The sequence below is a fragment of the Manis pentadactyla genome, chromosome 4, assembly GCF_030020395.1.
Source record: "Manis pentadactyla isolate mManPen7 chromosome 4, mManPen7.hap1, whole genome shotgun sequence".
Classification (NCBI taxonomy): Eukaryota; Metazoa; Chordata; class Mammalia; order Pholidota; family Manidae; genus Manis; species Manis pentadactyla.
Genome location: NC_080022.1, coordinates 153,549,325 through 153,566,951, shown reverse-complemented (window position 1 = coordinate 153,566,951; position 17,627 = coordinate 153,549,325). Strand labels below are relative to the sequence as shown.

The following is a 17,627-nucleotide window of genomic DNA, read 5'->3' as shown; positions in this document are numbered from 1 at the left end:
TTATGTGGTTGGTCAGTTCAGCCTCTTCCTTCTGGGATCATCTCACTGCACAGACCATACACTCTTTGTCAGCTCTCAGCCACACTCCACAGAGAGGTCTGTGGTTATCCAACACCACCAGTACACAGGGAGTGAGCCTGCTGAACTCTGACATTCAGTACACAAATCTGATTGTTGTGACACACATAAGCCATTTTCACCAACATCTGTATTAATAATAAAGTTGACATTTTCTCTCTATCTGCCTGGCTTTTTGGTTCTGAATTCAAGCAGGGGAAAAAGTGAGTTGTCTGTTGCCTGCCCGTTCTGCCCTCCTCTCCACTATACTTCCCAAACCAACAGGTGGTGGAGAGGAGAATCTCCTGGAGAGGAGAGGAGAATAAGGAGAATACCTTGTTAAGCTCTGATTTAACTACCTGAAAAACGTTCTGTCCAGGGGAATGGCTTGCTTCAGAACAAATTTAAATTATTTTCATTAAATCTAGGTCACTTCCTTTCTCTATAAAAAACACCTCCTGGTCTTACAATCCTAATGCCATTATGGGTATATATGATGGATCAGGCTTCAAGTTGGGTTTGCGACCCGAATTGGTCAGTTGAAAGACATCATTCCCTAGAGTTAGTAACATACCTTTAACCCATCATCCACATCTTTCACATAACCTTTTTCATACAGTTCCTGGGGAACATTTAAGATGCGTTTCGAAAAATCATTTTCATGCCAGTCCACACGAAGACCTGCAATAGATCACAGTGACTTAACAGCAACTACAAGAGCTTCTGTTCTTCTCAATTTTATGCTATACCTTCTTTTAAATGCTCTCATATTTATCCTAAACTAAGGGTAGACAGAAGAAAGAAGGATACAATAAAACCCTGATTAGTCTCTGGAGTTAAGGATATTTAACTACAGCAGGACCTGGCAACTTGGATTCTTACGCAGGAAGAAGCCAGGAGAAATAACAGGGAGCAAACTTATAAAAATACAAGAACACACACACACACACACACAAAAAAAAAGGCATGTCAGACTTCTCATAGTAACTCGGGAAGCAAAATACCTTTGAATTGTGAGTTCAGACCTGCTCCAGGGCCAGAGGTTTGGGAAATAACTCAATCTTTATGAGCCCTTGGAAATGGAAATGGCAGTTTTATTGGCCTCAACAGAGTCATGATTCCATGCTCCCTGAATGTCCCTGTACTCAGCCGAAGGGGATGCTACAGCCTCCTCATTCGAACAAGAACAAATTCAACCTTTTATTTTAAACTGTTTGACTCAGCCGGTCTGGCGAGGGTACTGCAATCCCCCTGGAGAGCCAGAGTAACAAGAGTTCAAATCAGTTCAGCTTCAAGACAATGGCCATGACCATTTGAAAAAGGCTTTAGTGTACATCTCCTTCCTGTGCTAGAGTACAAAAAAAGGGAAGTTCATATGTTATGAGCTATAATAATTATTCATATGACACTCTTAAAGGGATCTTTTAAGAATAAATCATTTTTAGGAAAATTTTATTCTTCCACATGCCTGAAAGAAAGGTGGACTACTGACCTCATTTTCTGAATCAAGGAAAAATGAGAGGTTGAATAGTATTGAACAGGCAAAGTAAATCATCAATATTGTGGACTGATATTAAAAAAAAAAGGCAGGCAAACATTTGACTAGGTGGCTTCAGTGATCCAACTCACCTGCCAAGCAAGTTCAAAGGCTTAATTCTGCCTAGAAAATGCATCTGTGGAGATTCTAGCCTACCCAGAGCAGATCTGAATCTACAGAATCCTATGCATTTTTTCAGAGTTTCTCCAAATTAAGTCCTAAGATCACTCAAATCAGTTTAGCATCTGTGTACATGGCACAAAATTTATAATCCTAAAACATGATAAAACTACGGTACATTGAGTATCCCAATACATTTTCAACAAACTTAAGCCCTAGGCCACAGTCCCAAATATCCTACTGAGTTTTTCTGCACTTCAAGATACAAACAAGAAATACTTTCTTACCATTGCCACTCCAGGGAAGAGTTGGGATACCTGCAGTTTGAGCCACTATGGAAGATGCAATCTTATCCCCCAAAGCCCACATAGCCTGGCTTGGAGGACCTAAAAACAAACAAGAAAAGAACTTCTAACTATAATATTTTGGCCTCATTTCTGTCATGTATTTGTTTGTTTTCTATGTAATTATTTTTGTATTTGTCTTGCCTCTCCTATATCACATATCATGGAGATCATAACTTGACTGTGGGACTACTTACTATGTTTTGACTTAGTTTTGTACCCTTTATAGAACCTAGTATAATAAGCTTTCAGCACACAGTGAGAGTTCACTATTTAAAAATACATGCTGAATTAAATTCCTAACAAATCTAACTTTGATTTTACCATTCTTCATGATCCAACTTTATCAGATTAACAAAATATTTTTTCTTCTTTTTTTAACCAATTATCTTTAAATAAAGATCATAAAGTTTTGGGTTCAAGTCTGAAATATTATTCCCTCCTTGGGCTGAAGAAAACCCAAAAGGAGATTTACTTTAATAAGGTTTACAAAGCATAATCATCATTGTGGAAGATAGAAACACATTTGAACCATGTAACCTTGATTTTTCTCTCTGCTATAGGTGAGCAGAAAAGTCAGAAACAATAGCTCCCACTTACAGGAATATAACCTATATTCTTAAATGTAAAGGTGCTGATTCATATTTAAGGGCACACTGCAAGGATCCCAATATTCAATTATCTTTGCTATATAAAAATAGGCCCTTTCTCTACTACTTTCTTAAGGTTAATGGCAAAGTTTCAAAAGGCCAGTGTTTTGGAAATCAAAGCATCCTCTGTATCTCATGGAAAAGAACCCAGGAACAAAAACACAATTAAGACGCACAGAGATAAGCAGGGTGTAAGAAATGAGGAAGGAAAACAAAAAAGAAAAAGAAATGAGAGGGTTACTCTGACAGTTGGAGACTGATGAAAAATAAGAGCCCAGAGCATGTTAAACAAAAGAAAAGCAGAACATAGAGTGGAATGTGGGCAAAACTGATGTCAGAAAGAACTGTGTCAGAAAGGCTCACCCATGAAGGCGATGCCATTTTTCAAAAGGAGTTCTGGGAGCTTGGGATTCTCAGAAGCATGGCCCCAGCCGGCCCACACTGCCTACAAAAGAACACATTATAATTCACTCTTAAAATTCATACTTAAAAAACAAAACAAAACAAGACTGGACTTACTTGGTGAGGTACAATAGTCCCACAACAGCCTAATGCTTAATTCAGCTTCTAACTTGATTGTTGGCAAACTTTTTATGGAACAATAACCAGTCTATTGTGGCAAAATTTCTGAACAGGTCAAAACCCAGTTGAAATTGATATTAAGATCCAGTTAATCTTGTTGCTCTTTAGGAAACTCAATTCATAGCATTTCAACTGGACTCTATAGAGCCTTTTCTAGAAATATTGGTTTTCTTTCTGAATTCAATTACTTTAGCTAACCAACTCCACTGTTATATGTAGTGATTATATGCCATAAAAATTTTTAGTTTTTTCCTCTTTGGGTTTTAAAACACTTACCCTAAACATCCTAATACAACGTGAAAGGGAAGAAACAACCTAATTCTATACCACCATATTCTTGTCTGATAATATTCCATGGGAAACAGGCAACTTTTCCTTATTTGGGATGGTTTGAAGGTGAAATGAATAGAATAAGTCATCTCTGAAAGACCTTTACAAATCTTGTTTGTATTATGTTTATTTTGACTCATTCCATTCTTTCCATCTTTCCTTTCCCTATTGTATTCCATAAAAGGACATTTATCAATTTTCAACAACAATGCTTTATATAAAAGTAAAGGTTTTCCCCTGGATAACCCTTGCGCCTAACTGTAAAATGGCTGACTTGGGTTTTAAAGGACACATTAGCATCTCTTACTTGTACAGGGATCCTTTTAGCAATATCAAGGATTAATTCCACATTTGCATAGTTGTTATTGTTTGGTCCTCCTGGCACTGGTACATAGTGATCTGCCATCTTAATGTATTCTGAAAACACAAGCAAATTAATAGAGAGCACATGCTTTATTCTCAGAAATATAAGAGCAGAACAAAACCACGTAAAGGACAAGTACCATCATAAGTAACCACATTACAGACTGCATTAATAGGCTAATTTTCAGCACCATTTAGTTGGAGGCTGTGACTTTGTTAAGTCACAGGCACTAAATATGTGCTAAGGAAGCTCTTACACTAAAACAACAGTTCTCAAACATTTCACTATGTGGCCTTTCTGAAGGGTCTTTATGATTGCTCTACCAACGATGACGTGTGTCACTTAGAGACCCATGTACAATTATTCTGAGAAAAAGTTCTCATCCTGACACCCTTTACCTTTAACTTGCTTTGTATTCTGTGAAAGCTCTTTCCTGAGAAAGCTGGGACAGATGGAAAAAACAGAGTAGAGTCTGGAGGGTTTATAGACTGGTTAAAGAGGAAAGGTTAGTTACAGGAGTCCAGTAAGTGCTTGAAAAGGGTTTACCTGGAATGCTGGGAGATAACAGGTATTTAAAAGGCACTTTAAAAAGATAACTTTTTCCCCTCCTTACATTTTATTTTTTTTCTCAGTATTCCCTCTTAAATTTTTCACCGAGTGTTCCTCTGTCTTCCTGTTCTGACAACTGTGGTACAGGAGCTATAATGTGCAGGGACTGTACTAAACACTTCATATTATTTCATTTAATACTCAGTAATCCTATTCAGGCATACCTCGAAGATACCGAGGGTTCAGGGGCCAGACCACTGCAATAAAGTGAATATTGCAATAAAGAGAGTCAAATGAGTTTTTTGGTTTCCCAATGCATATAAAAGTTATGTTTATACTATACTGCAGTCTATTAAGTGTACAATAGCATTATGTCTTCAATTAAAAAAGGGTACATACCTGAATTTAAAAATACTCTATTGCTAACAAATGCTAACCATCATCTGAGCTTTCAGAGTTGTAATCACTGATCAGAGATCACCACAACAAACATAACAATGAAAAAGCTTGAAATGCTGTGATAACTAAAATGTGACATAGAATCCCAAATGAACAAATGCTGTTGGAATAATGGCACCCATTGACTTGCTTAATGCAGGGTTGCCACAAACCTTCAATTTATAAAAAATGTATATCTGTGAAGTGCAATAAAATGAGGTACGTGTGTACATGATAGCTACTATTAGTACTCAGCTTATAGGAAATCATGGCTTGAAAGAGTTAATAACTTGCTCAAGGCCCATCTTCATCATATTTATTAATGTTTCTTATGTCTTGTTCTTAATCTTTAAAGGTTTTAACTCCTTCTAAAATACATTCCACTCAAGGTAAGATATAAGACCCTATGATTTGTTCAAAATAAAAATAGGTTTATTCTTCTCTTGGATTATAAGAGGGAAAGCATACAAATTATTAAAAAGATTTAGATAATGCATCAGGATGTAATAATACTATATCTTAAAAGCAAAAAACCCCATTGTCCTACTACCGAAAGATATTCAGGTCATGTTTTGATATGTAAGAAACTATAAATTGTTAACCAGTTTAACAAGTCTTGTGCATATCTTCCCATATTATAATATAGCTACATATTTAGTATGTATTTAACATTTTATGTACTTAATATATACTCAATTTTAATGGATATCTAATGTTTCTATAGTCTATAATTCACTTAACTACTAACTTATTGATGGACACATAAGTCATTAATAATTTGGAAAATATTAAAATAATGTAATGATGAATCTTTATACAGCTATCCAATTATGTCCTTGGGACATGTTCCTAGAAATAAAACTACTGGGTCAAAAGGTATATACATTTTCAATGTCTGAACCACCTGAGATGCTCATTAGCAATACGGGTGTCAAATTGCCTATACTCTCACCTGTGTTAGGTGTTACCAATCTTTTACATTTTGCCAATCTTATCAATTAAAAAAAAAAAATCCCAATCTACTATTGTGTTAGTTTGCATTTCCTTGATTACCATTGGTATAGAATCTTTTTTCATGCTGGTGTCTTTTTCTCATATTATAGGTAGAAACTCTTCACTGTTAATATGTTTTCCCAAATTATCATGTCTTTACTGTTTATTTTATGTGGTCAAATATACCTAACTTTTCTACTGTGATTTATTTAGTCTTTTCTTAGTTCAGTGGTCCTAGAAACAGAAAAAAGTTACTTTAATTGCTAACCTACGTATCACTCTCTCACACACACAGTCTTCAAAAAACGTTGTCGCCAACAAACAACAGTTCAGAGTTCTATACCAATCAACTTTCTATTATCATTATTGTAGACACTAAGAAAACAGAAGCCCTGTGAAATAAAAAAAGAAAGCTTGTCCTAATTACATAGTTTGTGTTTCTCCATAATCTCCTAATTTCCACAGTTCCCATAACTTCACCAGAGATGCTATTCTAGAGTATGTTCACAAATAAGAAAACTCCCCTCAAAAGAGAATACTCAATTCTTTATTATGGATTTCACTAATCATCCATCTCTCAAACTTTTCCAAGTAACTATCATGAAATAAACACATGCAACTGGTCAATTATTACCAGCCTCACCATACCTTAACCTGCCAATTTTTCCTGTTCTCCTCCAGTCTGAGGATGACACCCTCTTCTCATATTCATAACCAACTTTTCTGTCTAAGGCTCCTTTTCCATAACCTTTAAACTATAAAATTAATCAGTGTTTTAAATTGCACTACAGTGATGATTGCACAATGGTATATAAATTTACTAAAACTCGTAGAACTTTTAAAAGGGTGACTTACTGTATATAAATTATACTCAATAGATCCACTAAAAATAATTAACATAAGAGAAAGATTAGAAAAAAGGAAAAATCATCCAAAATACTAATTCCTCAATTCAATACCACTGGTATTATAATCCTTTCTACAGCTGTGTTTTTTAAGAAACTTTTTAAAGAAATTATAAAATTATATAAACCCTATGTAAAAAAGCTGGGAAAAGCAGAAACATAAATAATAACACCCCCAAATTCCGTCCCTAGAGATAACTAGTATTGTTGTTTTGTTATATGTCATTGCAGCTATTTTTTTCTGACTAACACAATGTACTTCTTTCCTGTTATTATATCATGCTGTCAATCTCCTTACAGTCAAATTTTTCTTAGCAATTGTGATGGACAGACACTAGTATGTCTGTCCCCATAATCCTAGTCTCAAGGGATTCATACTTTAATCCCCTCTTCTTGGGTGTGTGCAGGATCTATGACTTGCTTCTAGAATATGACAAGGATGAGGAGACATCACTTTCATGATAATGTTGTATAAGAATACAACCACTCTTATTAGGAGGCTTTCCCTTACTGGCTTTGCAGTAGCAGGTAGTCATTTTGGGATGCCCCAGATGACAAGGAGCCAAGAGTGGTCTCTAGCCAACAACCAGTTAAACCTTCAGGCCCTAAGTCTGACAGCCCACATAAAATTGAATGCTACCAACAGCCATGTGAGACTGAAAGCAGAATGATCCCAAACGGATCCTCAGATGAGACTTCAGCTGCAGCTGACAAATAACTGTAGCCTTGGAATCACATGAAGCAGAAGACCCAGCTAAGCCATGCTCTGACCTACAGAAACTGGGAGATAAAAAATGCCTGTTGTTTTAAGCTGCCAAGTGAATGTAAGTGAAACAAGTCAGACAGAGAAATGCAAACACCTTACAATTTCACTTATACGTGGAACCTAAAAGACAAATGAACAAACAAACAAAATTGAAATAGATTCATAAACACAGAGAACAGACTGGTGATTATTATAGGGAAGTGGGGGGAGAAGAGCCCGGTAAAATAGGTGAAGGGGAAAATTAGTGAAAATGTTCAGTATCTTGATCCGGGTGATGGTAACATGACTGTTTACACATGTCAAAATTCATCAAGCTATACCCTAAGATCTGTGCATTTACTGTATCTACCTCAATATAATTTTTAAAAAATTTTAAATGAAAAGAGCAAGAAAACAAAAAACTTGTCCACATTGGCTATTTCAATGTCACTACCCATTCATTGCTTAACATCATTTATTAAACTGCACACTAATATTGTTCTAAATACTCTTACAAAGGTTACCTATGATCTCCTAATTGCTGGAAAAGTATCTATTCCTATTTTATTGGACTGCTGACACATTTGACCACTGCTTCTTGAAACTGTCTTTCTCTTTGCTCCTCTCTTCTGTTCTTTCTCTCTCTCCAAATCATTTCTTCTCAGCATTGTTTAATGGGCCTATCTTCCTAAGTCTATCCATAAATTTTAGTCTTCTATAAAATTTCATCCTTGGCCTTCCTCTCTTCATTTTCTATATGTTTTTTTTTTTTGGTATTACTAATCTCCAATTACATGAGCAATGTTATGGTTACTAGACTCCCCCCATTATCAAGTCACCACCACATACCCCATTACAATCGTTGACCATCAGCATAGTAAGATGCTATAGAACCACTACTTGTCTTCTCTGTGTTGTATAGCCTTCCCCGTGCCCGCTCCCCACGTTACGTGTGCTAATCATAATTCCCCTTTTTCCCCCATAACCCTCCTTTCTTACCCATCCTCCTCAGTCCCTTTCCCAGTCCATTTCTGGGTTCGGTGACTCTGCTGCTATTTTGTTCCTTCAGTTTTTTCTTTGTTCTTATACTCCACAGATGAGTGAAATTTTTCATACTTATCTTTCTCTGCCTGGCTTATCTCACTGAGCATAATACCCTCTAGTTCCATCCATGTTGTTGCAAATGGGAGGATTTGTTTTCTTCTTATGGCTGAATAATATCCTATTAGGTATATGGACCACATCTTTATCCATTCATCTACTGATGGACACTTAGATTGCTTCCATTTCTTGGCTATTGTAAACGGGGCTGCGGATAAACATAATGTTGCATATATCTTTTTCAAACTGCGCTCCTGCATTCTTAGGGTAAATTCCTAGGAGTGGAATTCCTGGGTCAAATGGTATTTCTATTTTGAGTTTTTTGAGGAACCTCCATACTGCTTTCCACAATGGTTGAACTAATTTATATTTCCACCAGCAGTGTAGTAGGGTTCCCCTTTCTCCACACCCTCCCCAACATTTGTTGTTGTTTGTCTTTTGGAAGGTGTCCATCCTCACTGGTGTGAGGTGATATCTCATTGCAGTTTTAATTTCCATTTCTCTGATTACTGATGTGGAGCATCTTTTCATGTGCCTGTTGGCCATCTGAATTTCTTCTTTGGAGAAGTGTCTGTACAGCTCTTCTGCCCATTTTTTAATTGGATTATTTGCTTTTTGTTTGCTGAGGTGCATGAGCTCTTTATATATTTTGGATGTCAACCCTTTAACAGATATGTCATTTGTGAGTATATTCTCCCATACTGTAGGATGTCTTTTTGTTCTATTGATGATGTCCTTTGCTGTACAGAAGCTTTTCAGCTTGACAATAGTCCCACTTGTTCATTTTTGCTTTTGCTTCCCTTCCTGGGGAGATATGTTCATGAAGAAGTTGCTCATGTTTATGTCCAAGAGATTTTTGCCTATCTTTTTCTCTAAGAGTTTTATGGTTTCATGACTTACATTCAGTTCTTTGATCCATTTCAAATTTACTTTTGTGTATGGGGTTAGACAATGATCCAGTTTCATTCTCTTACATGTAGCTGTCCAGTTTTGCCAACACCAGCTGTTGAAGAGGCTGTCATTTCCCCAATGTATATCCATGGCTCCTTTACCATATTTTAATTGACCATATATCTTTGGGTTAATATCTGGACTCTCTATTCTGTTGCACTGGTCTGTGGGTCTCTTCTTGTGCCAGTACCAAATTGTCTTGATTACTGTGGCTTTGTAGTAGAGCTTGAAGTTGAGAAGCGAAATGCCCCCTGACTTATTCTTCCTTCTCAGGATTGCTTTGGCTATTCAGGGTCTTTTATGATTGCATATGACTTTTAGAACTATTTGTTCCAGTTCATTGAAAAATGCTGTTCGTATTTTGATAGGGATTGCATTGAATCTGTAGATTGCTTTAGGGAGGATAGCCATTTCGACAATATTAATTCTTCCTAGCCAAGAGCATGGGATGAGTTTCCATTTGTTAGTGTCCTCTTTAATTTCTCTTAAGAGTGTCTTGCAGTTAGTTCTCAGGGTATAGGTCTTTCATTTCCTTGGTTAGGTTTATTCCTAGATATTTTATTCCTTTTGATGACATTGAGAATGGAATTGTTTTCCTGATTTCTCTTTCTGCTAGTTCATCGTTAGTGTATAGGAAAGTAACAGATTTCTGTGTATTAATTTTGTATCTGCAACTCTGCTGATGTCATATATTAGTTCTAGTAATTCTGGAGTGGCGTCTCTAGGGTTTTTTTCTGTACAATATCATGTCATTTGCAAATAATGACAGTTTGACATTTTTACCAATCTGGATGCCTTGTATTTCTTTGTTTTGTCTGACTGCCGTGGCTAGAACCTCCAGTATTACGTTGAATAAAAGTGGGGTCCGTGGGCATCCCTGTCTTCTTCCCGATATTAGGTGAAAAGCTTTAAGCTTCTCACTGTTAAGTATGATGTTGGCTGTGGGTTTGTCATATATGGCCTTTATTATGTTGAGGTACTTGCCCTCTATACCCATTTTGTTGAGAGTTTTTATCATGAATGGATGTTGAATTTTGTCGAATGCCTTTTCAGCATCTACGGAGATGATCATGTGGTTTTTGTTGATGTGCTGGATGATGTTGATGGATTTTCAAATGCTGTACCATCCTTGCATCCCTGAGATGAATCCCACTTGGTCATGGTGTATGACCCTCTTAATGTATTTTTGAATTCGGTTTGCTAATATTTTGTTGAGTATTTTTGCATCTTTGTTCATCAGGGATATTGGTCTATAATTTTCTTTTTTGGTGGGGTCTTTGCCTGGTTTTGGTATTAGAGTGATGCTGGCTTCATAGAATGAGTTTGGAAGTATTCCCTCCTCTTCTATTTTTTGGAAAACTTTAAGGAGAATGAGTATTATGTCTTCTCTATATGTCTGATAAAATTCAGCGCTGAATCCATAAGGCCCAGGGGTTTTGTTCTTAGGTAGTTTTTTGATTACCGCTTCAATTTCTTTGCTGGTAACTGGTCTGTTTAGATTTTCTGTTTCTTCCTTGGTCAGTCTTGGAAGGTTGTATTTTTCTAGGAAGTTGTCCATTTCTTCTGGGTTTTACAGCTCATTAGCATATAGATTCTCATAGCATTCTCTAATAATTCTTTGTATTTCTGTGGGGTCCATTGTTATTTTTCCTTCTCATCTCTGATTCTGTTGATATGTGTAGATTCTCTTTTTCTCTTAATAAATCTGGCTAGAGGCTTATCTATTTTGTTTATTTTCTCAAGGAACCAGCGCTTGGTTTCACTGATTTTTTTCTATTGTTTTATTTTTCTCAATTTTATTTATTTCTTCTCTGATCTTTATTATGTCCCTCCTGCTGACTTTGGGCCTCATTTGTTCTTCTTTTTACAGTTTCAATAATTGTGACTGTAGACTATTCATTTGGGATTATTCTTCCTTCTTCAAGTAAGCCTGAATTGCTATATACTTTCCTCTTAGAACTGCCTTCGCTGTGTCCCACAGAAGTTGGGGCTTTGTGCTGTTGTTGTCATTTGTCTCCATATATTGCTATATCTCTGTTTTAATTTGGTCATTGATCCATTGATTATTTAGGGGCATGTTGTTCAGCCTCCATGTGTTTGTGAGCCTTTTTGCTTTCTTGGTACAATTTATTTCTAGTTTTATACCTTCATGACGTGAGAAGTTGGTTGGTAGAATTTCAATCTTTTGGAATTTACTGAGGCTCTTTTCGTAGCCTAGTACATGGTCTATTCTGGAAAATGTTCCATGGGCACTTGAAAAGAATGTGTATCCTGCTGCTTTTGGGTATAGAGTTCTGTAGATGTCTCTTAGGTCCATCTGTTCTAGTGTGTTGTTCAGTGCCTCTGTGTCCTTACTTATTTTCTGGCTGGTGGATCTGTCCTTTGGAGTGAGTGGTGTGTTGAAGTCTCCTAGAACGAATGCATTGCGTTCTATTTCCTCCTTTAATTCTGGTATTATTTGTTTTACATATGTTGGTGCTCCTGTATTGGCTGCATATATCTTTACAATGGTTATATCCTCTTGTTGGACTGAGCCCTTTATCATTACGTAATGTCCTTCTTTATCTCGTTGCTTTCTTTGTTTTGAAGTCTATTTTGTCTGATACTAGTACTGCAACAACTGCTTTTTTCTCCCTGTTGTTTGCATGAAGTATCTTTTTCCATCCCTTCACTTTTAGTCTGGGTATGTCTCTGGGTTTGAGGTGAGTCTCTTGTAAGCAGCATATAGATGGGTCTTGCTTTTTTATCCATTCTATTACTCTATGTCTTTTGATTGGTGCAGTCAGTCCATTTCCATTTAGGGTGATTATCGATAGATATGTACTTACTGCCATTGCAGGCTTTGGATTTGTGGTTACCAAAGGTTCAAGGGCAGCTTCTTTACTATCTAACCGTCTAACTTTAACTCACTTATTATGTTATTGAAAACACACTCTGATGATTATTTCTCTCCATTCTTATTCCTCCTCCTCCACTCTTATATGTTAGGTGTTTTATTCTGTACTCTTTTGTGTTTCCTTTGACTGCTTTTGGGAATAGTTTATTTAATTTTTTCCTTTAGTTAGTATTTGGTTGGTCTGCTTTCTTTGTTGTGATTTTATTTTCTCTGGTGACATCTATTTAGCCTTAGGAGTGCTTCCATCTAGAGCAGTCCCTTTAAAATACCCTGTAGAGGTGGTTTTGGGGAAGCACATTCCCTCAACTTTTGCTTATCTGGAAACTGTTTAATCCCTCCTTCATATTAAGTGATAATCGTGCTGGATGCAGTATTCTTGGTTCAAGACCCTTCTGTTTCATTACATTAAATATATCATGCCATTCTCTTCTGGCCTATAAGGTTTCTGTTGAGAAGTCTGATGATAGCCTGATGGAGTTTCCTTTGTAGGTGATCTTTTTTTCTCTCTCTGGCTGCCTTTAATACTCTGTCCTTGTCTTTGATCTTTGTCATTTTAATTATTATATGTCTTGGTGTTGTCCTCCTTGGGTCCCTTGTGTTGGGAGATCTGTGGGCTTCCACGGTCTGAGAGACTATTTCCTCTCCCAGATCGGGGAAGTTTTCAGCAATTATTTCTTCAAAGACACTTTCTACCCCTTTTTCTCTCTCTTCTTCTTCTGGTATCCCTGTAATGCGGATATTGTTTCGTTTGGATTGGTCACACAGTTCTCTTAATATTCTTTCATTCTAGAGATCCTTTTATCTCTCTCTGCCTCAGCTTCTCTGTATTCTTGTTTTGTGATTTCTATTCCATTAAGAGTCTCTTGCACCTCATCCAGTCTGCTCTTAAGTCATTCTATCGATTGTTTCATTTCTGTTATCTCCCTCCAGACTTCATCCCTTAGCTCTTGCATATTTCTCTGCAGGTCCATCTGCATGGTTATGACTTTTATTTTGAATTATTTTTCAGGAGGATTGGTAATATCTATCTCATCAGGCCCTCTCTCTGGCACTGTTTGAGTGATTTTTAACTGGACCAGGTTCTTGTACCTTTTCATGGCAATAGAAGTGATCGCTGTTGGGTGGTACATGTGTCAGCTGGAAGAACAAAGTCTCTTCCTGCTTGCTGGTCGCCTTGCCCTTCTCCGCTGACTGTGCCGGTTACCCGCACACAGGGAGTAGTCTCTGGGTTAATTCCCTGAGCTGCTGTGGGTGGGGTGGCCCTTGGGATAGCCTAGTGCACTGTGGGGGGTCACAAACATGCCAGGTGTGTTCTCTTGCAAGAACGGCGCCCCTTTGTGCCTTCTGGACCTTGCGTCAGCTTCCTCTGTCTGTGCCCAGCAGCTGAGTGCTGGTGGCAGCCTCTGGGTCTGGCCCGGTTAGCTGCACACTGGGACAAGACTCTGTGTGGTTGCTGTGGGCGGGGCTGCTCCCCGGCTGGTCCACAGCAGTGCCACGTCAGCTGGCTTGCTTGCAGTGCTGGCAGGCTGCTTATCGCCATCAGGGGCTTCAGAGCTGCATTGCCACCTGGGGGTTAGGGCACCTGAAGTTCCTTAAGATACCAGCTTGCTGGGCTGAGTGTGCCAGGACAATTTTGTCCACCTGTTAAACCCTTGACCCTTTAAGACTTTTAAGGTGCCTGCTTTTTTTTGTCCCAGGGGAACTGGCTGTGGTGACCCGCTCACAGTCTTCATCTCGGTTTTTACTTTTCTATTTCTCTAATATTCAGTTCACCAAGCAATGTGTGTCTGTGCTCCCGGTGCAGGTTACTAGGGCTGGTTATTTAGCAGTCTTGTGCTTCCACTCCCTCCCCACTCTGATTCCTTTCCTCCCGCTGGTGAGCTAGGGTGGGCGGAGTGCTCGGGTCCCACCGGGTCACGGCTTTGTACCTTATTCTTTTCGTGAGATGCTGATTTCTCGCAGATGTAGATGTAGCCTGGCTGTTGTACTGTATCTTCTGGTCTTTTAGGAATGGTTGTATTTGCTATATTTTCAAAAAAACATATGGTTTTGGGAGGAGATTTCAGACGCCCTACTCACACCGCCATCTTGAGTGCCTCCATTTTCTATCTGTTCTTTTAGGGGTTAGTGTTAACTACCATATATTTGCTGATAATGCACATTCCTAATCTCCCAGCCCTCGTTATTTCTAAATTCTGGAAGGATGCATTCAACTGTTTGTAGGGTTTATACAATCTGCTTGTACGACAAGTATTCCAAACCTAATCTGTCTTCTCCCGCAAAAAACTTTGTTCTTCCTGCTATATTACCTATTATTTTGCCCTAGTTGATGGTACTAGCATCTGCCTAAGTCAACCAAATTAGTAACATAACACTAATCATTAAATTGTCCCTCAATCACCAAATCTTGCCAATTTTACCTCTTTAATCTCTTGAAACCACCCATCTCTTTCCTCTCTGTTCTTAGCCTCATCGTGTCCTCTACTATTGCCTTCCACAAAAGGATCTTTCAAAAGCATCTATCTATTTTTTAGAGATACATGCTGAAATATTTACAGATTAAGTAATATGATAATCTGGGATTTGCTTCAGAAATTATGTGTGGGGGGAAGGAGGTGAAAGTATAGATGAAACAATATTGTCCATGAGTTGATAATTGTTGATGCTGGAAGACAGGTAGATGGGAAGGGGCTCATTATTACTCTTCCACTTTTGAATTGTAAAAGATAACAACTAATGCATTTAAAAGGCAAATAGTTTGAAATCCAACACACACATACACACCCCTAAAAATATAAAACCTGTGCTCTTGAGGTTGAAAACAGGGCCTTCCCTGACAAACCTGATCACATCTTATACTTTAACAGGCTACCTGTACCTTCCAGAAAACCACTGTGTCACACCTGCATACATTTGCGTATATGATTCTTTCTGCCTGGAACACCCTTGTCTCCCCCTAATTGTTTCACTATTACTAATTCTTAACTAGACGTAACTCCTTTCAGAAAGCTTTCTTTTAACCTTGCCAACCAAGAGTAGGGAGCAGAGTTAAGATGTCTTTTCTCTGTGTTCTAATAGTACCTTGTGCATATTTCTATTGTAGCACCTGCCTCAATGTATTGAAATCATGTTTCCTAGAGCAAACTCACATCTTATTCAACTGTGGGTCTATATGTTCTCTGAGTGAATGAAAAAAATGTATTATTAGAGCACCAGGTAGAAATAGGATAAAATAAATCATGAAAGGTAGTTTAAATTTATTGTAGACAATTTCACCTTTACAACTAGCCAGTGAGATAGACATTATGATCTTCCTTTTAGAGATACAAAAATTGTGGCTCAGAGATGTTTAAAGGTCGATCTAAATGATTTTAAATAACATCTACTTTCTAATAAATTGTTGCCTTCTCTGTTTCTAAATAACATAATAATCCTTAGGAATGGTCATAGCATCATTGTTTCAACAGAGAGAACATACAGACCAAAATAGGTTTCAAAAGATAGCTCTTTAAAGAGATAATGTTATCTGTGGGTACTCTACCTTAGGGATTATACTTAGGTGATAATAAGGAGAGGAAAGACTAGCCACAACCTTTCAGCTATACCAACAGTCTTTCTCTATAATTTCAGACAGAGGGCCATCTGAGTAGAGACAACATGCAGAGGAGCTTGCAGAGTGAAACCTACTTGGGTCCTCTCTCCCTCAGGTGGAGGGGGTATGTGGCTTAGCAAATGTTTGATGCTGAAAAGGCATACACCTGAAAACCTAAATCAACACCTTGGTTAATTTTGTCTACTTTTACTTAGGACATCGGAGTCTGTGTCCGGGTTACATATAGTGCATCTATATGCCTATTATTGACACTTTTTAAAAGAGAACTCCTTGGGCTTGGGAATCCCCCTAGGTTAACATTATCCTACTTTAAAGGCTGTGCTGTTTGTTCATTGTTTTACACTTGAGGGTGTTAACTTTCTTATTCTAAAACTTACCTGCATTGGCTTTAAGGTCTTCAGGTGTGACCATGACAACAAATCGGATTGCACGTTCATTTCGAAACATCTCATAAGACCACCGACGGATAGACCGCATGCATTTCACTGCTGCAATACCATTGTTGGCAATAAGAACCTGGGAAAGTTGGGGGGATGGGAATTGGAGAGAAAAGTAGAAAATGCAGGTAATGATGGGTAAAAAAGAAGAGAAAGGACCATTTTTGTAGATGTCTTTCTGAAAAGTCAGATTCTCAACTAGCAATTTGTATTGCTGGCTAGGCAGTTAGGAATCAACTTCCACATGATCAAGCGGTATTTTTAAATGTTAGCTAAGCAGTCACTTTAATATGTGCCAGATAAAACTAACTCCTTCCTAACTTCATGTCTTGAAGGGAAAAAAAAAATCACAATTACTTAAATCTTGTGAGTTTGTGAATTTTTCTACCCTAGCTATTACTAGGGAACAAAAGGAGACAAACTTCAGAAGAATGACATATTACCAAATAAGAAATGGGGGACGACTAAACAGTGTAGTGTCATGCACTATTCTCTGTTGTTGTACCAAATAAAACAAGATACAGAGTTCTAAACATGATAAACCCTGGCACCAAACACTACCCTCTGTCTCTAAAATGCTGAATCCAAAATGCCCTAGAATTGTAGAGACTGCTTTAGAAAGAATGGTCACAAGAAAAAGAGTAGAATAAACAATGATTCTGAGACTTCTCTGTAAACAAACCTTTCAGGTCCTTACCTATCTTATAGTCATGATCCAAGGATAAAAAAGGCTAGGAGACACATAATCTATCTTTATTGGAAGACTAACAGAAGGACAACACTAAGCAATACTTTTCTGAGTGGAAATATAGGTCCCCACCCTTTAATCTTTTAATCACTTGAGCTATTTCAGCCTAAGCTCTGACATGGTATCAGAAAGAAGGGACAGAAGTACTCATAACATTTCAAAATACTTGTAATCTCTTTAAGCATTTCATGTGGCACATTCCCTCTAAACATCTCAAATACCTGGTAGAAGCTAGTCAGTCAGTATATCAAACTGTTTAAAGCCTTT

The 17,627-nt window shown here is 37.7% G+C and overlaps 1 protein-coding gene across 12 annotated transcripts in view; it reads right to left on the bottom strand.

Annotated features, from left to right (window-relative positions):
- The window catches only part of ACACA (acetyl-CoA carboxylase alpha), a 305,940-nt gene that overhangs the window by 169,714 nt on the left and 118,599 nt on the right, over positions 1-17,627 (bottom strand). For all 12 annotated transcript variants that reach the window (XM_036911058.2, XM_036911069.2, XM_036911059.2 and 9 more), the window contains 5 exons: positions 16,553-16,691; positions 3,928-4,037; positions 3,072-3,153; positions 2,002-2,100; positions 632-738 (listed from right to left, as the gene is read on the bottom strand). In XM_036911058.2, coding sequence (XP_036766953.2) covers positions 632-738; positions 2,002-2,100; positions 3,072-3,153; positions 3,928-4,037; positions 16,553-16,691 — 537 coding nt within the window. The remainder of the gene's footprint in view (positions 1-631; positions 739-2,001; positions 2,101-3,071; positions 3,154-3,927; positions 4,038-16,552; positions 16,692-17,627) is intronic.